Genomic DNA, 20,395 nt, shown 5'->3' on the forward strand with positions numbered 1-20,395 from the left:
GAAAACTGCGACATGCTTTTTTAAAGCAGTTAAAGATTTTACAAGGCCATGGTGACTTCGTGCATCGCTTATGGCTGCACAAATCGCATCAAGAAGAGGCCTGGGATCACTTACAACCCTTTTGTACCACGACAGTGCGCCAGCAAGCTCGATATGCGAAGCATCCCTCGACAACAGATTGATGTGAAAGCATGCAGCTGACAATGAGTGCATGAAATAATTTGTTTTATGAACAGAGCCATTTATTTATTGATGTAACCTAAATGTGGTTTTCATCTAATTTTTTTATCGTGGAACTGCAAACCGACGCGCGCATCACGCGTATTCCATTGCGGTCTATGGCGGTTCCGCCATGTTTTTCCTCTAGCAATATGGCCACCGGCGGCTTCACTTGCTCTCGTTAGCGGCGGCCGGGACTGCCACTCCAGAGGTTCTATAGAACCTCCTAGAGAAAACCTAATGCATGCAGTATGGGTCAGTCCCAAATTGTGTGGCAGGGTTGAACCACGCAACTACTTCATCTACATAGTCAGTATGTTTCAATGACCACTTGAAATTACAGTGGCAGCCTAAATATGGTTTGCAAGCATGTTCAGTCTTCTTTTTCTCCTAAAAACTACAGAACGACGTCTTGGCACACGCTCAACGCATACTTTTGGAAAAATTGGCACGATGTAGCAGGTTTCACCTCTTGACACAGTTTGGCTCAACTGACGCAGCTATCACACCGCTGCACAAAGCTAGCAAAAGCTAGCAGAGTGTCTGGATCTGTTTACAGCGGATGCCTGGCTCCATGCATGCACATTTGTGCCATACCAATGAAAAGGTTACACATGTTACAGCTTTGTGCATGTTCTGTCTGCAACAAGCTGAAGCACGACTGTATTAGAATGGAAGCAACCATGACACACTGGCTTTTGAATGTGCACCAGTAATCACACTAGAACCATGTTTTGGTACATTCCTACAATATAAATAACGCATCTCTAGTTGTTGCACCACTATGCCTAAGCTTGCTGGCAACACCAGCCGTCATCAGTAAAGTACATAAAAAGCACTTGCACTGCTTGCAATGTCAGATCTGCAAGATGATGAACAAGTGAAAATTGTCACTTAACCCTACTGAAACCCTCAAGAATCTACAAATTATACTTTCCTTGTGGACTTACTGATTCATCTGAAGTTCAAGTGGTGAACCAGTTTTTCTTGTGGGCTTCATCTTTACAGCAGTGCAGGTATTACTCAAAGAAAATTACAGCACTAGATTGCAGCTGGCAAAAAATTTATTATTATACCACATAACGTCACAACGGAAGCACTTTTTCAGTTGTAGGTCATGTAGCGAGGTGTTGCACTGAACTTGGCGTATGACTTGATCACTTTGTTGATGGCCTCCAAAAAGTCTTTTTCAGTGGCAATCTTCCTTCTTGCTCGGATGGCGAACATACCTGCCTCAGTGCAGACACTGCGGATTTCGGCACCTGCGCAATAGGGGCAATGATCACACGATATTTAGAACACTATTTATTTTACAAAAATTTAATGTAGACATAAAAGTGCGACACAAAGGACATTGGCAGGCTTGTGCAAATAGTCAAATGATTTGAATATTCGAATGAACAGATAAGTATTCGAACTCGCTTCAATTCGAATTTAAATTATCGTATATTTTCGAAGTATTCGCAATGAACAATTAGGTGTATATTAGTCCGCATGTTACCGCCTGTAAAGGTGGTTTCACTGCAATGTAGAAGTGATAAGCCGTGAAAGCCTCTACTCAAAGGAAATTCGCTTTGCCACGAAGCCCCCCTTTAAATTTAAAGGGGTTCTGCAACACTTGTTGAACATCGTCAGAAAACGCTGCCGTTTGGTGGTCGAGGCTACCAAGAATATGCGAGGCAAATATTATAGCGCAGCACGCGGCCTGGAATTAAGAATAAATTTTCAAAGCTAACAATTGCTTTCTTCATGAGCTCAAAAATGAGGTCCGCAAACAAAAATGAGCTCAAAAATGAGGTCTGCAAACAAGCTCAAAAATCACTTGTCACAGCTATTGGATGATTTGAGCATGACGCGCTCGTCGTTACTGAGGCCGCCGCGGGACGCCCCCGCTTGTCCAAGAGTACATGAGCGATCACACAGAAAAGCCACGTATTTGAAGAAAAAGAAAGGTGCTCAAAGTCACCAGGTGTGTGTGACATATATTCTTTTGCCGTGACATTCCTCCCGGATTAACTTCTAACTATTTCGTCGGGACGAGAAGAGAGAATGCAATTGCAGCGGGCGACAAATTTTTGGAACTCCGCTCGTACTGGACTGATTATAGAAACTTTGCGACGGTAAATTTGTGAGGCAACAAGCATGTTTACTCGCTCCATGGCTACTTCAAAAAGTGTTGCAAGGCCCCTTCAAAGGAACATGTTACCCTCAAATAAATTCTTCATTTTATTAAGCTTGTTATGACGGCTCATACGTTCAAAGTATAATAAATTTTAAAACTTTAAGTATCTTACAGGTTATCATTTGCATCCTACCAAAACTACTACTCAAGGTTGTTCAACTTCCTTTGAAAGAAAAAAAAATAAAATTTGCATAGAGCCTCTATTTCAATTCAATAGAAATATTGTGCAAGTTAGTTAGCTCCTGATAAATATTCCTTTTTTTTATTATATGTCATACATACCATTTGAATTCGATTCGAAATTATTCAATCAAAATCACTATTCATTTCGAATTCGTTTCGAACCTAAAATTCACTATTCGCACAAGCCTAGGCTTTGGCAATTCATTCAATTACCATTATCATGAGCCGGTTTAGGAGCATGGTACAGGAATGTATTTTCCTTTAGAACTTTGAGCACTCTTGTATTGTACGAAACACACTCAACATAGCTTGTAACTTTTGTAACGTTTATCTTTTGCAGTGTTGAAATGCACTTCCCTTTCCATGACACCCCTAGTATAAGTGTCACAGGTGCTTCGCATTACATGAAAATTAGGCTGTACTTAAACTATTTTCCACCAAACATTTCTTGCAAGGTCTGGGACCTCACATGAAACATTTTCAAGCCTTCAAAGTACCCTAAACAATTTACTACGGTGGAGAGGTGATCGCATTGAAAATGATGCAGGCTTGGAAAAATCAGCACGAACACCATGGAGACACGAGTTGTACTGTATCCTTCTCACCTTGTGTCCCTGTTGTCTTCACACCGACTTTTTCCTAGTAAACAAGTTAGTACCTTTCCTAGAGCCAGTTTCGGTTAAGTTTATGCTCTGTCTTGATGTCACAGAAAGAGATAGAGAAAGGCAAGAAGGTTAACCAGAAGAAAATTTTCAGTTGCTATCCTGAGCTGGGGAAGGAGAAGGGGCATAGAAGGGTAAAGAGGAAAAAAGAGGAGGATTGGTAAAAAAATGAAAGGGAATCACGCACACAGCAGGTGCAGCATGCAGCAGATGGTAATGTGGGACGTGAACAGTGCGATATCATGACACTTGGTGAGCTGTTTACTACGCTGCTACAATGCATCTCTAAATAAAAAGCGAAATAGCAGCCAACACAGCAAAGAGTAGTCTTGGCTCTCAGGAAGAGGGAGCCAAACCTCACTTGTTTAGGGTGCTCAGAAGCCCGCTAATATATATATTTTTTCTAGCGTTTAGAGGTCAATGACCTTCTGTTAACAAAACAAGAATAGTCAAGGGATATCGTGTCAGCTCATACTTCTCTTTAACTTTTAAACAGGAAATCAACTACCTACACTTTATCTCTGCTTTGTAGTGATTTGCATACTTTGAGGTTACAGCCATACTTAAAGAGACACTATAGAGAAATGGTTGACCTCGTATCACTAAATTCCTTTTGACGACGCAAAGAACAATGCTTGCTGCAAGAACATGTGCGAAAAAAAAATCAGGTAGCAACACCACATTAAAGTTCCTACATCAGTTTTCATGACATCACAGATTTTTTTACTGTGTCCACTAGGGCCTAGAGCATTCCTAATCAGCAAAGATCCAGTACATTGCCTTCTGAAAAAGCAAGGTGCTTAGTATGCAAAGTTTAAAAAAAGTTCGAGTAGCCAATGAGAAAAAACAACATCAAAAACACTTTGAAATCTGTAGTGTTACCATCAAAAATTTTGGCAGGAAATCTATACATTGTACATTTGACAATGCTCTTCTTATCCATTATTTAATAGATAGTGGTGATATTAACAACACTAAACATTGCAGAGCATAATTTATTAGTCTAAATTGGTGGTGGGCAAGCAGTAAATTTACGGTTTGCGAAGTGAATAGTGATTTTGCTGTATAATCGAATGGCTGGAATAGCATATATCACATAGTACTATAAATAAAAATCAGCATTTTTTCATGACCCAAGTAAGTTGCAAAATATTTTGAAGAACTGAAACTACGAGGAGTGTGCAAGAGTCACTTTTTTTGGAAGTGAAATGGAAGGAGATTCGTATGATGGCAGGATTTGATAGAGCCCGAGAGGTAAAGTGCGTAAAGTTTTAAAAATTGGTGCACTTAGCACATATAGCCATCCTAACATAGCCGACTTGATATGCTTTCAAACTAAAAAAATATAAAAAGTGAATCGAGGTACCTTTTCACTTTAAAAAATGACTTCGCGGCAAATTTAGCCTGAAAAGGTGGTTTCATGGCATAGCAGCCTTACGCTGTAGTGAAACCACCTTTTCAAGCAGTTACATGCGGTCATACATAGGCCTTGTCTTTTTCGAGTACATCAAACTATTGAATAGCTTAAATTCGTGTTGAAGTGAATTCGTATACGCTGGTATTGGTTCGACTATTCTAAGCGCTCAAATATTCACACATCCATAGTCTAAACTGATTTGTTGTTCCTTTTTAGTGTCCCTTTAATCAAACTATCAAACAGCAACACCAATGCCAAGCTATTCCTCTCCGGCACCTACCTGTGCTGTTAGGACAGAGACGAGCCAGCAACTCAAAGCGAATATCTCTCTCGACACTCATGGAGCGGGCGTGGATCTTGAAGATGTGTGTCCTTCCCTGGGGAGTACATAACACATGTCTTAACAATGCTGTTGACAATGCAAGACCAACTTGAAAGTATCGAAATCTTGCTATAAATTAGAGAACACTTAGCAGTTGGTCCCAACAGCCCAGAATAAATGGTAAAATGCCACCAGTACTTGAAGCAAGCTTTCTTGCACAGGAAACCACCCTGTCTTTAAACAGTACTTGAAATAAAAAAAAACTTTGTGGGAAAGAGAAAAACATTTTACAGTTGTATTTTGCTATATAATGCTTAAATAAATTGCAAAAGTTCACACACTAAATAATTGTGAATGTGCAGGCAAACTGCATATTTGTTCTGAGTGCAATAAATACTGTAAACACTTTCAAAAGACAATGTTTTATAACATGCAATACATTATGACAGAAGTGAACTAATCTAAGAACACAAGGATACAAAGATAGTGAGTGAGGTTTTTGCCCTGCCATTAAACACAGTGTAGCTCAAAAGACATGCTGCTGTCGACAGAAAATGAAGCACTTGCGTGGCTTTTAGATACAGCAGGCATAATTAACACACAGCAAAAGTGCACAGCTTTAGGAGTGCCGTATTAATTAATAAACGAGACCTTTTTATAAACAAAGGGCCATAGTTGTTCATGCACTTTGACGCGATTTTCTTTCTTTGCCACTCGAAATACATTGTCTGAGTAAAGTGCGTGTTCTACGCTTGCATGAATATCATTTTTCTTAGTTTGAAGCAAAGCTGAAGTGAATAGCTATAATAATGCAATTTGCACTAAACTTTGATACAAGTACATGATGCTGACAAATTTTAAATCAGTTGGTTTTTAGTTGACAAAAATAATAATTCAGGGTTCAATGCCCCAAAACCACGATCTAATTATGAGAGACGTCATAGTGAAGGGCTCCAGAAATTTTGACCATCTCGTATTCTTGAACGTGCGCTCCAATCGCACAGTATGTGGGCCTCTAGCACTTCTCCTCCCTACATGACAACAACAAAACAGCTTATTATATAGAATCAGTTCATGCTCAACAAGCTAGTGTTTAGATAAACAAGGGTAGAACTATAAAAGTACTAAGCCTTTTTTCCAGTTTGGAGTTATTAAGGGTGCGGGTTATGTGGGCTAAAACATGGTATGTTTTAAGTTATTAGTTTCCAAAGCCTGCTCTCAGAAAAAGTTAATTCAAGGCACAAGTAATGAGGAAACTTCCTTTTGAGGTGTGACTTCATGGAAGCATGAATTGTGCCTGAAAAGATGTTTTTGCGTGAAACCACCTTTACAGTGGCATTAAGCAGGAAAATGCATGTATTCGTTCATATGGGATACCGTAATTACTCGAATCTAACGCACACCTTTTTTCCGGTTAAGCGAGTTCATAAATCGCATGCGCGTTAGAATCGAGTACGAACAAAAAATTACGGTCAATCTATTGCCATCGCAAATCCAAAATGGCCGCCCCCTACGTGCGTCGGCATGGTGCGTCGGCTATTTCTGCCTATGTGTTTACCATGTGCGGCACTTCGTACGTGTGCTGAGGTGTTCGTCATCTAGTAGTGCATTAGCATCGACGACGTGAAAGGGCCGACTCCAAAAACTCAAGTGCACCACGATGCCGCTTTTAAAAGAAAAGTCATCGCGTGTGCAGAAACGGACGGAAGTCGGGCCGCATCGCGGTCGTTCCCGAAACGTGCGTGCGGGACCGGCGGAAACAAAAGCAGAAGATTGTCGACAGCAAAGCTTCACGCAAAGGCTTCAGTGAACCACAGCAGGGTCGGTTTCCGCAAATTAAAGAGCTGCTCCGCGAGTATGTGCTTGAGGAGCGAGCGGCACAGCGGCCCGTGACGACAGAACTGCTCCAAGTGCGGGCTATGCAATTAGTCTTAGAAAAAAGTCTAATGCGGAGCCAGTTTAAAGCGAGCAGGTGCTGGCTAATTAACTATATGAAGAAGAAAGGCTCTTCCCTTCGAAGGGGAAGATGCATATGCGAAAACTTTTGCGAGAAGTACGATGAAAAGCTTTACAGTTTTCAAAGGTTCGTCCTAAACTTGCGGCGCAACAACGGCTACCTGCTTGGGCAAATCTGGAATGCCGATCAGACGCCTCTTTACTTCGACATGCCTGGCACCACAACTGTCGAGAAGAAGGGGGCAAAGCAAGTTCGCGTGCTGACATCGGTCCACGATAAAACTAGTGACGGCAATGCTCTGTTACACGTCAGATGGGCACAAGCTTCGCTCGTACCTCATATTTAGATGGAAGACAATCCCGAAAGGAATCGTTTTTTCGAGTGGTGTGATCGTGCGGGCCAGCGAAAAAAAATGGGTGCGCGTTGCAATCGATGTCTTACGTTTTTTTTTTTTTTTTCGCGGTGGAGATCGGGTGCGTGTTACAATCGAGGGCGCGGTAGAATCGAGTAAATACGGTACCTTGAGTGTTGCATAATACAATGGAATAATTGAAAACACAGATATTTGCCGAAAGCTAGTGCATTTCTGCAAAAACTTCATTCTGCTAACTTGTGCAAACAGACAAGGCAGTTGTATATATGACAGTCTCATCCTTTTACAGGACATAAATCAGCACATTCACGCAGATCAACAAAGTGGCTAGGCTGTCTCACCAGTGAATACACTCACTGGGTGTGGCATAAGTGACCACTTTCATGTCAAAGAAGACAAAGCGGGAGAGCCAGTACCTCTAAGTCAGGAAGTCCGAATTCAACTTTGCGGTCCAGCCGTCCGGGCCTCATCAAGGCCGGATCCAGAATGTCCGGCCTGTTGGTTGCCATGAGGACCTTGATGTTGCCTCGGGGGTCAAAGCCATCCAGCTGGTTGATGAGCTCGAGCATGGTTCGTTGCACCTCATTGTCACCGCCAGCACCATCGTCAAATCGTGCGCCTATAACAAGAGTTTAGCGAATAAGCGGTATAAGACACCACAAGGTGAGCATATTCAAACAATCAAAGAAATTGCTGCTCCGTGAGAACATTTTTAATAGAAGAGCTGTAGCTCTTTTGCTTGTTCTTGCGGTGGTCAGGGGTAAACTAAATTTTGCCACTGAAACAAAGGATGCTAGCTGGCCCCTACAACTTAACTGCAATGGCGCACTTATGGCCAAACATCAACTCTCACACAGGAATTTTGTTGATGGTGAACGTATAGGTGCTGTAGTAGAACATGTGCAAATACAGCTCTCGTTTTTTCCGGCCATTTGCTTCTCTGGTGATAGCTGCGAAAGAAGAATGCCCCAAAGCTCAGAGAGAAGGACGGCTGTTGCTTTTAGCAGTGCCTGTGCTACTGCAGCCAACACACACATGACAATTTAGCTCAATATGTAAAGCACTACCACTACAGATATGCTCATCATTGGCTGCATCACCCTACCTTATGACTTATAATCTTTTCACAAGCCTTACATCTGTTTATCTCAAGGAAGCTAACTTGCCAGGGATGAAAGGATGTCTTTCTTTACCTACACATGTGATGTCACAGACTAGACCTTGCCGATATGTTTGAACTGATACACGTAAAAAACATTTCAAAACACACATAAAGTAAAATACTGATGCATCCAATTATTTTTTCTGTCAAGAAGTCGCAACACACTTAGATAGATCATTCAAATATATTCATTGTGCTACACATTCTGTTTAACAGCACACTGCATTAGTTTACTGCCTAGCTCTGAGTTGGGAGTCTACAATGATTTGATCAAAGCTTTATAGTATTTCTGCACTTCCCAGCAGTTCCTTTACACCTTGAAATAAAAAGCGGATCTGAGTGGAAGTTCTCAATATTTCACTGTTATAATCTGCTGCTGACGAAAATAGAATGACAAAATAGACAGACTGTATACGACTTGTCTGCAAAGTATCACAAACTTTCCGAGTGTCTCTCGAAACATCAAACAAAAATGATCCGCAGATGCGCCAAGCTATCAGAAAAATCCTCCTTACCTCCAATTGCATCAATCTCATCAAAAAATATGAGGCAAGCCTTTTTGCTGCGGGCCAACTCGAAGAGCTCTCGCACCATGCGCGCACCCTGAAATATAGTGAGCATAAGATGTCACAGACATCCGCAGCTGCTCTGTACCAACCTTAACAAAACAACTTGTAGCAGCCTCTACACAAATCTTGCTTCTCAACGTCTATTTAGGTCTACTCAAGGCTGTGCATCAGAACGTTTGACCTGGGAGCCCAGAAAGCATACTTAACAAAGCCTTGTTTATTCCTGGCTGGATGACAGGACCACATCAAGCTGCATGCACACTATAAATGTTAATCAATAAAAAATACAAAACACCTGTGTTACAATTGCCATTAGTGAACATGAACAAATGAAAACTTTGTGATACCACCTTTTATTATGTTAATTCACCGAAAAAGTTTTTAGCAAGGATGACTAATTACTGTTAATCATGCATACCGCTTCTTTGCACATCTCGCCCAACCTTTTACTTCACAGAGCTTTTTTCATGCAATGCTGTTTCCCGCTGACACAAGAATGCTGCCATGCTTACCTCTCCAACGTACTTCTGCACAAGTTCTGAACCAATGACCCTGATAAAACAGGCATCCGTTCTGTTGGCAACAGCCCGTGCACACAAGGTTTTCCCAGTTCCAGGGGGTCCAAACAGCAGCACACCTTTGGGTGGCTCAATGCCTAGGTTGACAAAACGCTCCGGCTGGAAAAAAAGAAAAGAGAGAGAGAACCACGTTATGATCACAAGAGAACATCTAGCAAGTTTTGTTTTCAGTTCACACTCCCTAGGCACTGCACATAAAATTTTTACACCTCAATTAAGTAAAAGTAACTTCCCTATGGTAGCCATTTCTCACAAAGGAATTGCCTTCAACAGTTCCTTTTCTTCTTATTCATGTTATGTTGAATATTGACTTTAAAAGTACAATGTCAATTCACATGAACGTTTATAGACGGCTGATTTCAAAGCAAGCTCATTATGTTGTAAAAATAAATGCCATTAATCACCAAACGTTAATGACAGATCACACACCTACAGCTTCCCACCTTTCCCCTTTTGCACATGATTTCCCACAAAGCTTGACACTACTATTTCAGTATTTGGTGCTACAAAAGGAGCCACAAATAAAACATGCACAAAAACACTCAATAAAACTCATAAACATAGGGCTCAAAGCATGGATTACCAATTTTGATTACAAAAAACACCCGAAAAATGTCAACGCACAGCTAGTAGTTCCTGGCTGCCCCAGTTAATGCCGGCTGGCTATGTCACACCCACTCGGCAAATGACAAACCTACCCCTCTGTGTAGGACAAGATAGCCATGCAGTTTCATGCCTATACGACAACATTGCTGGTTTGTAGTTGTAGTTACTGTCAAAATATTTTTTGAATTTCACCTTCACTTCCTCACACATTGTAACTTGCTTTTCTAGTATGTATTGTGCCTATATATTCATAATTTGAATTGAATTTTCTATAATAGTCTATATTTGCATATATATATATACATATATATATATATATATATATATATATATATATATATATATATATATATATGCAAATATGAACACACACACGCACGTGCGTGCACACACACACACACGCACACACAGAGGCTTTGTTTTTGCCCTTGACAAGTTATTTTTTCGCACACTTTTCTTTCTTGAGCTTACATTACAATTTGGTCTAATAACTTCCCCTATACTTTCCTTTGCATTATTGTCTGTTAGATCTCATCAATATTGTGTCAAAACACGGAAAAACGAGCCCTTAAATATATATATATATGACGCTATGATGAATGGGTGTGATGTGTGGTGCGCGTTCAAAGTGCGCGCCTTCGAAAAGTGCGCGTCACGGAAAAAAAAAAAAACAAAAGGAGAAATACCAGAGTGCACGTGCGGTGCTGCTTAAACAAGAATGACGACGTTAAAGAGCGTCAAGCACGAGGATGCGTGGCAGGACGTGAAGTAAACAAAAGGTAAAACATCCAATGGGCAGCGAACACGGAGATTTCAAGGCCCAATGGCTTGACACCACGAAACAGTAGTATCTCCAATGAGAACGAGACAAGTGGGCCAGAGCTGAAGCAGGAGCCTGGGGAGACGAGAGCAAAGGGAATTCGAGGCAGGCAGTGCAAGCGGAAGGTCGTCACCGGACCGGGCGCTGAAGATGGGCCGTTGGGTTCCGGACCCGAGCCTACATGGACTTCCACCGGCCGGGACCTCCTGCTGTCGGGTTCCCGCTCCAAAGGACCGTGGCCATCCGGTCCTGAACTCCTTTCCAGGGCCTGCGGACTTTGGTTCCGGCAGGCGAGCTACAGCCGTCGGGCTCCGGGCCCGAGCTGTGCGCCCAGCTGCTTGACTAGGTCGACCCTAGTTCCCGGACGCGTCGCCACCAGCCTGCGTTCTCCCGTCTCCGACGTGTCCACGCTCCTCAAGCCGAAACCATCACGATTTGGTAGGGCTTTTCGACGTGTCGCCAGCAGCCAGCGTTCCCTCGTCCTCGTCCAGCCCACGCACTGACGCAGGAGTCACGGCGTTCCGGTTTCTCATCACCGCCGAAAACCAACTTGTGGGTGAGACTGCACCGATACTCTTGCGCTACTCCCATCACTCAGCCCCTTTCGAACGTTAGGTTTAGTTACTGACTCTGAACGTTTTTGTTGGGTGTTTACAGATGTGTTTCGTCATGTCCAGTCAACTGTTTATTAAGTGTTTTGTTTTGTGAGGAATCTTTGCCTTTTTTCTTTTCAATTAAACTTTTTGTGTGTTTCTTGGAAACCGAACGGCTTTGTCCTTATTAACAAAACTCTCTGAGGCTCAGCCCGGGAGAAAAACAAATCAGCAACAAGAACCCTGCATCACAAATTGGCGTCCGCTGCGACAGGACAAAGTCGTTTGTTTTTCCAGTAGATTTTTTGACGCGGTTAACACGATGACGAACACGTGGGAGTTAATTGAGTTGGCGGATAAAATGGGACTGACGGGAGCGGAGTTTAGAGTATGGTACGAGGAGCGGATGGAGAGGGAGCGTGAGCAACGGGCTGCAAAACGAAAGGCGGCGAAGGAAAAGCTTGAATTGGTGCTTAGAGCTAAGAAGGAGGAGCTAGAGCGCGTAACGCGTGAAAATAAAGTGTTGCTAGAGCGTCAGACACGCATACTGAAGCAGCAGCTCCAATTAGAGAGGGTGGACCTCGAGCGGCGACTCGAGCTTGCGATGGCGAAAAGGGGGCAGCTGGCGATGCAGAAGGTCGAGCAAGCGGTGAATGTTTGCTCCGATAGCAGCGTTTGCTGGAGGGAAGTCGATTCCTGCAAGGTTGGCCTCGAGCCTCGCGACAGCCTTACTTCGGAGCGAGAAGCTCAGATAGAGGAAGGCAGAGAGGTGGACAGCCAAGAAGGCAGGAGTCATGAGGAGTTTGTTGAAGCGACGGAAAGCTTCTCTGGCTGGGAACATATTACTTCCGTTAGCTGCTTGGGGACCTCTGAGAGGCCAAGCACCTATGAAGAAGAGCGCCTGGATATGGGCGACCTAGAAGCTGTGGAAAATGTTGTGGAGCAAAGCTTCGATAGCAGGGAACGAAGAAGCTCCATTCAGAATGAGGTGTGTATCAGAACGTCTCAGAGGCCGAGCACATTTCGGGAAGGGGTAGGGCTACCTCTCAATAGCTCCATGGAAGGAGCGCTAGAACGTCATTGGGACGCGATAACCTGAGTGTAGGGTTAGAAAACCGGTAGCTCTTTCTGGACTTCGACTTTTAGATGCGGACACAAGTAGCTTTGTCCATAGTCGATTTTGTAGTAAAAAGGTTTATTCCGGGTTTCAGAACTTTTAAATGCAATTGGGTGAATCTAAAGTTTAAGTGTGGACATTTGGACGATGTAGCGAACTGTAGCCCGGTGATGTGTTGAACTGCGTGGTGCAAATATGTGGTTTAATTGTGACGTAGTGCAGAACGCGCACTCATCGGCAGTTTTTTTTTTTTCTAAAAAAAAAACTTGAATAAAAGGGGGGCGTATGTGATGTGTGGTGCGCGTTCAAAGTGCGCGCCTTCGAAAAGTGCGCGTCACGGAAAAAAAAAAAAACAAAAGGAGAAATACCAGAGTGCACGTGCGGTGCTGCTTAAACAAGAATGACGACGTTAAAGAGCGTCAAGCACGAGGATGCGTGGCAGGACGTGAAGTAAACAAAAGGTAAAACATCCAATGGGCAGCGAACACGGAGATTTCAAGGCCCAATGGCTTGACACCACGAAACAGTAGTATCTCCAATGAGAACGAGACAAGTGGGCCAGAGCTGAAGCAGGAGCCTGGGGAGACGAGAGCAAAGGGAATTCGAGGCAGGCAGTGCAAGCGGAAGGTCGTCACCGGACCGGGCGCTGAAGATGGGCCGTTGGGTTCCGGACCCGAGCCTACATGGACTTCCACCGGCCGGGACCTCCTGCTGTCGGGTTCCCGCTCCAAAGGACCGTGGCCATCCGGTCCTGAACTCCTTTCCAGGGCCTGCGGACTTTGGTTCCGGCAGGCGAGCTACAGCCGTCGGGCTCCGGGCCCGAGCTGTGCGCCCAGCTGCTTGACTAGGTCGACCCTAGTTCCCGGACGCGTCGCCACCAGCCTGCGTTCTCCCGTCTCCGACGTGTCCACGCTCCTCAAGCCGAAACCATCACGATTTGGTAGGGCTTTTCGACGTGTCGCCAGCAGCCAGCGTTCCCTCGTCCTCGTCCAGCCCACGCACTGACGCAGGAGTCACGGCGTTCCGGTTTCTCATCACCGCCGAAAACCAACTTGTGGGTGAGACTGCACCGATACTCTTGCGCTACTCCCATCACTCAGCCCCTTTCGAACGTTAGGTTTAGTTACTGACTCTGAACGTTTTTGTTGGGTGTTTACAGATGTGTTTCGTCATGTCCAGTCAACTGTTTATTAAGTGTTTTGTTTTGTGAGGAATCTTTGCCTTTTTTCTTTTCAATTAAACTTTTTGTGTGTTTCTTGGAAACCGAACGGCTTTGTCCTTATTAACAAAACTCTCTGAGGCTCAGCCCGGGAGAAAAACAAATCAGCAACAAGAACCCTGCATCACAATGGGCGACATGGCCTGGCTCATATGCCATGTTTATTCTATTCTGACTTCTTCCTCCTCGGCGCCTCTACCAACCATCGCTACCTTCTTACGTTACAGGATGGATACGCCTCCCCCCGAAAGAATGCGTACGTTACATATTACAATACATGATGAACAAGCAATCTTAAAACACAAAATAATGTCCAAGTGGGCTGTAGTTCCACATCACATTGAAGTTCCGTAAGATCGCACAAAGACTTCACAGGAGAGGGCAGCAATCCGGGGTTATCAAGTACGGCTCTGGTGGGCGATGCTGGCTGTTAGGCTCAGGACAACATAAGCATGCTTTGAGCGTGAAAACAGATAGAAACGCAACCGGCGTTCTTGCAAGGAATGAAGGAGGTTGAAACGCTTTGCAGGATCGACAGTTTTGTTGGCATCGCATTTTTCGTCATGAGTGGTACAAACACCGTGCATGCAGTTTGCGTGGCCGTTGATCGTGGCTGATTGGGCGCTGCTTGTGTTCCTGCAGAGTACAAGCGGCTGTTTTGTAGCGTTTAGGGAGTTTTCTACGGCGATGGTACAGATGTTCAGACCGACGGCGCAATCTTGAACGCTGGTGCAGAAAAGTTCCTTGGCTTTTCTTTCTGCGAAGCTGGCTCAGATGCGGAATCAGTCTTTTATTTTGTGGTCGTTGTTCACGACATTCTTTAAGCCGCAAGTATGCTTGCGATGTGGCTTTAGTTCTTCGTTGTCCTTGTTGGTGTGGCTGTTTTTGCTGTTGGGCCTCTCCTTGTTGCTTTTGTTGGCATTGCTTATGTTGCACTATCTGACGAGGTGAATTTCTTTTAGAAACATGAGCCCGCTTTTCTTTGTACGTTGATTTGACCAGCAAATAGCTGATACTTGTTAGGGTGTCGCGATTCGTGTCAGGCAATGAAGATAGTGTGCCAGAATTGACAGAAAAATCTGCTGAGGCTCTTGCAACGGCATTTTTAATGGACGTTTCTGGCACAGGGCAGAGCTTGAGAGTTGATCCTTCCGAGCCTCCTGTGTTGGTTGGGCTCTCAGGTGGCTGAGAACTCGATGGTGACACTGCAAAAGGCTTGGTTTGGTCAGATTTTACTAGGGGCTGTTTATCTGTGTTTACAACTTTGGAGATAAGCTGTTCTGTCGCATGAATGTGGACGGTTGGGCCTGGGCTTGGCTGAGTATATTCGGAGTTCCGCAGCTCTATCCTGACCAAAGTGGGCGTGTGAGACGCGAGGTGGGCGTTGTGAGCGACCAAATATCCACGCGATGGAAAAGCAGGAGGTTGGTCAATGTGTGAAGGCTGCTTTTGACTGTGACGACCGAGTGCAGTTTTCTGTGGATGGTGGGTTATAAGCAAGTCTTCGTCGTAGTCGTCATTGTATTCTTTAAACCAAACGATAATTTTTTGTTTGATCTTTTCCCATGACTCATCATTTTGAAATATATGGGTGAGGTAGAATTTGAAAGCCTCACCGGAGACGTAGTCGGTAAAGTTGGCGACCATCTCCCGTTCCGACCATGATGCAACGGTAGCGTGGAGCTCGAACAGGTAAAACCAGTCCTGCACGGGTCCATCGTCCCCTGCTCCGGTGTACTTGGGGATGGGAAGGTGCGTCGATGGTTCCATCATGATGGTTGCAATGGTGTCCAGTGGTGATGCACTTCTGTGGTCCGCGTTTGGTCGCTGCGTCTCGCTGAGGTCTTCGATGATGATGGCCGGTTGATAAAATGGTTGCGAGGTCTTCATCCTGTCGACTCGTGTGACGCTATGATGAATGGGCGACGTGGCCCGGCTCATCAATATGTTTATTCTATTCTGACTTCTTCCTCCTCGGCTTCTACCAACCATCGCTACCTTCTTACGTTAGAATATATATATTCTAACGTATAATCTGTACTGCACCCCTTCCACAATGCCTGTCGAGGGCTCTGTAAGGTACTGTAAATAAATAAATAAATAAATAAATAAAATATAAAAGTCACTACTTACATGTAACAGAGGCATCTCAACAACTTCTCTCAGCTTCTCAATCTGCTCTTTGCAGCCACCAACATCTGCGTACGTCACATCGGGCTTTTCCTCCACTTGCATCATAGTGACTGTAGGGTCAATTTTGGGTGGCAGAGGGATGTGAATCTGGTACTTGTTTCGGTCCACACTGTGTGTGCCGACAGAAAAGGGGGCAGAAATAATTATGAAAGAGAAATCACCTGGAATCACAAAACGAGTACACAATTGGCAACAAACATTGGGGGAACATTAATAAGTGGGAAAACTGAAAATTTCGTCTATTCCACATGATCCCCTAGTGCAAAAGAAGCCAAGAATGATGCGTCTGCGTGACAGAGCAGTTATCTATGTTTCCAATTATTATTGGAACATAGATAAGTGTTCTTTAATTATTTAATCAACCAGAATGCATTAAAGAAACTTATTTCCTTACTACGTTCCTTTAAACAACAGGTAAAAAGCGATAAAAACACTAGAATTAGCTCTTACCGTTAACTGCATTATTGAGAATGCAAAGTGACATAGCAGCAGCAGAGCCTACATCACATGCTCTTCAAAGACACACTATTTTTCATCACATATCATAAATATTAATTTATATCATATTGTTGAAGCAGTAACCAGCGTTGGGCAATGAAATCCGTCCAACAAAGGAGACTGAGCCTTTCCGAACACTAGGCAAAGCAATGCGTTGCTTGAGCATGCAGTATAAAAAGGGGATTATAAGAGATTTCAAACTTTTTTTTTTTCCAAGACATTCTCTCATGTCTGTGATTAGCAGACATTGATAAGGTGTTTGACTTGTTGGTTCATTGCACTGCATGACTACATTTGAGCTGTGAGAATGCCATCATAAAGTGCTTTGGGCAACTTTGTTAGACTTTAAACATGATAAACCTTTTTTTTTTTTTCTTGAAATGCTAATGATATATAGTAAAATAAGAGTTATGCACTGCCAAGAGTATATTCGCAAAACAAAAAAAATTTAATATCTCCCATGAGCAGGGATATGAAGAGTGTAATGCTTACTTCAGCCCCATAACTTCACGTTAGCACATCCTTTCTGCCAAGGCAGTGCTTTTTGTCAATGACTCAATGACACTGGCATTAATGTCTACCAGGGATCCTTCCCCTTGCCCTTGAAGTGTTCTTATAGCAAGAATTGGAGATGTTAAACATGAAGCATTTTCACATCGAAAACAGAACCAATGCAAAATTCATTAATTACATGATCAACCATGATGTCCCCATAGCCTGGGGTGACTCAGGGCCCCTAAACATGCACAATGACTTCAACTTAACACAGTTCAAGACAGTGATATCACTGGTGTCTATAAACTTGTGCTCAGCAGTGAAATGCCACAGCTGCTAAGTGACCACAGTAAATTTTGATGGCAAATTAAAGCACCAACATGATGGAGAGCAGTGGGGCACAACTCACCCAACTCTCATCCCTTCCTCAATGTCTGTAGGTGCCACGGAGTCAGCCAAATCAACCACAAACTTTGCAAACTGCTTGACATTGATGATGTACTTTGGGTCTTCACTGTCGGCATTTATGATCTTGGTGCAGCGGGCAACCTGCAAATCATGGTATAGTGTTCAATACATGCAGTTATACAATTTCTAACAGCAGTTCTGTTGGAACTAAACGTTAAAACAAGAAAAAAAAACTATTCATACAATCATAACTCGCATGAACAAAAGGTATAAAAAAGAGGGAAGATATGAAGCTTTACAGGTAATTCACGTGTCGTGTTCTTCCCTGTGTGACAGTCTTGAGTCTGCACTCTTCGATAATGTTGAATTTATGAAAGCTGACATTTGTAAATGATTCATAGGCAATTTTGGGCAAATTGGAACTTAATTGCATTATTTTGCTTGTGCAGATTCAGAACTGTCGCTATTCATATGTTCATTTCCCAAAATAAACATTGACTGAAAGTTAGCGCATGTTTCTGTCACCTCTAATAGTCCTCTAATAGTCTAATAGTGCAAAATTTTTCGCATGCAAAGTTGCAAAGCATGGTGGAAGATGCAAAAGCTAGGAGCTGGCACATGGACATTCCTCTATTGTTGTTACTGCAAATTGACTACTTGATATTGAGAGAGGTTCCACAGCTGCAAGCATTGTAAGTTAGATGGTGTGGTAAATTCCACTCAATCTGCATGATACTATATACTACAAAGGCGCTCCTTTAAATTTGATGGCATGTCAATTCTCTTTAATAATTAAGTCTATTTCATCACATGAATAAACAATGTTTGATAAAAAGTTCTGTCACAAACTGCTCAGCTTTCCAATTCAAGGTTGAGACAAATATATACTAAATGAAATGATACAAATGAAATCACAGTAAAGTACAGTTTGAATGTGAACTATGAGTGATATCAGTCTTTCCATATTCGTGCTCTTGATTTCAATTATGATTAACGATGTGTAAACCCATCCTGGAGCTCGAAACCACCCTGTGCTAAACCTTTCCATTGAGTGTTACTGCGTTAGGTGTACACGAAACATCTGACTGTAGCACTCGGCGTTTACCTGCAGAGGTTGCTCATTCTGAAGGGTCTGCTTGTCTGCTGCCAGATCCCACAGTGCAGGCGGAGCCAACCCTGTATCGGACTCCTTGATACCTGAAATTGATTAAATAACTGGTGCAGCCGCTCGAAGCGGCGCAAAGCTAAATTCAATGACGCTTCCTCAGCGAACTCACCAGTGAGTTCATTCACGCGCTTCAAGATCGACTGAATATCTTCCTCGACTTGCTTGATCGATTTGCTGTACTGCCCGGCACCCTGAAAACGATAGGATTCGACAAAGTTATTTAACCCGCGACTAAAAAGAAAAATAAGGCTACAAAGAAGAATCTGCGGTTTCCTTACGTAAGATTTCAGCAGAGCGATGTCCCCTTCATCAAGAACTGCAAGGCAATTGAAAGAGTTTGCAGCAAAGCAGCGTACAGAAATTACGAATCAATGGCGAGTATTTGCACCACGGATGTCTGATTCCGCACGACATAATTTGGGAATACCACCGTCGACATAATACATGAGAATTCTAGGGCGATAGGAAACGGCCTCTTGAAGATGACACATCAAAACTTAACGCCATCAACTGGTAGCACGGTGAACTCACCTTTTATTTCTTGCTCTTTTTCCTCCTTTTCATCCTTCTTAGATTTACGCATGTCATCACCCAGATAATCAGGCATTGTTCTTGGTAGCTTCGGGGCTTCGACGTCACACCAAGATTTTAGTATATAAACCACCGCAGTTTAAGCAGTTTCAGTAGTTTGTTGCCGCAAACCGCGTTTCGGACTTGATGTCCCACTACAAACTTAGGCTTGGTTAACAAATAAACAAAATACAATTTATAGAGGTCGCTGCTTTCAAGTTAGAAACAGCTTTGTTTTGCAGACGATTAAGTATTACAGCACAACAATTAAGTAATAACATTACAGCATAGTAGAGTCAAAACAAAACAACAAAAAGACATTTACTCACTAGTCACTCCTAACGCTGTCAAAACCGACGATAAACAAAACCGAAACCTTAATACAGCACCGCACTGATGACGCGGAGCGCTTCCTTTACCTTCACACATCGATCACGATTTCCTTAAAATACTTTTGAAATATATTTGATGTCACCGCCACTTATGAGCGATTATGTTGTGTTTGTGCTCGTGTGACTGATTACATACCCAGGGCACAATTTAAATTAGTAACCGTGACCCAAAGACACCAGTAGCCGTCAAAGTGTGAGCGCGTGGCTATGCTGTTAAGTACTGAAATTGCCACAAATGCATTTTCTGACAATATTGCAAAGTAATCTGGCTTTCGCTAGTTGTGTTTCTTGACAAAATAAAGACATTTATGAGAAAATATTTAGAACAGCAGGCTTTTACTAAGAGCCAACCTGGATATGGTGGTTCAAAGCCTCCATATTCTTTAATGTAAAAAAAAAATTATTATTTACCCAATAAGATGCCCAACAAAACAGTGAAATAGAAGAATAATTACTGCTAGTTTACAACTCCAAGCCTCTGCAGGCATAAAAAAAGACAGTGTGGTGTAAATTTTGCAATTGTATGTGTGGGAAATTCAGAGCAGTGCAAGGACATGTTATGTCCTATTATACAGATGCAATTTATGCAACTGATACCATTTCCCTTGCGTAGATTCGTAAACTTGAGTTTCGTTGTTTAGTGAAGTTATGGCCAAAATCAAACAACACCTGCCAATGATAATCGTAGGTGA

At 43.1% G+C, this 20,395-nt stretch overlaps 1 protein-coding gene across 1 annotated transcript; it reads right to left on the reverse strand.

Moving 5' to 3' along the window:
• Positions 1-1,265: 1,265 nt before the first annotated feature.
• Positions 1,266-19,478, reverse strand: Rpt1 (26S proteasome regulatory subunit Rpt1). The gene is made up of 11 exons (XM_037433355.2): positions 19,273-19,478; positions 19,020-19,057; positions 18,851-18,932; positions 18,679-18,770; positions 17,575-17,714; positions 16,113-16,281; positions 9,559-9,723; positions 8,993-9,080; positions 7,732-7,934; positions 4,944-5,040; positions 1,266-1,481 (listed from the first exon to the last, which is right to left on the reverse strand). The coding sequence occupies exons 1-11, from the start codon at positions 19,346-19,348 to the stop codon at positions 1,324-1,326; spliced, it is 1,308 nt and encodes a 435-aa protein (XP_037289252.1). The 5' UTR covers positions 19,349-19,478; the 3' UTR covers positions 1,266-1,323.
• Between the last annotated feature and the right edge of the window lie 917 nt (positions 19,479-20,395).

The sequence above is a fragment of the Rhipicephalus microplus genome, chromosome 3 (genome assembly GCF_043290135.1).
Source record: "Rhipicephalus microplus isolate Deutch F79 chromosome 3, USDA_Rmic, whole genome shotgun sequence".
Classification (NCBI taxonomy): Eukaryota; Metazoa; Arthropoda; class Arachnida; order Ixodida; family Ixodidae; genus Rhipicephalus; species Rhipicephalus microplus.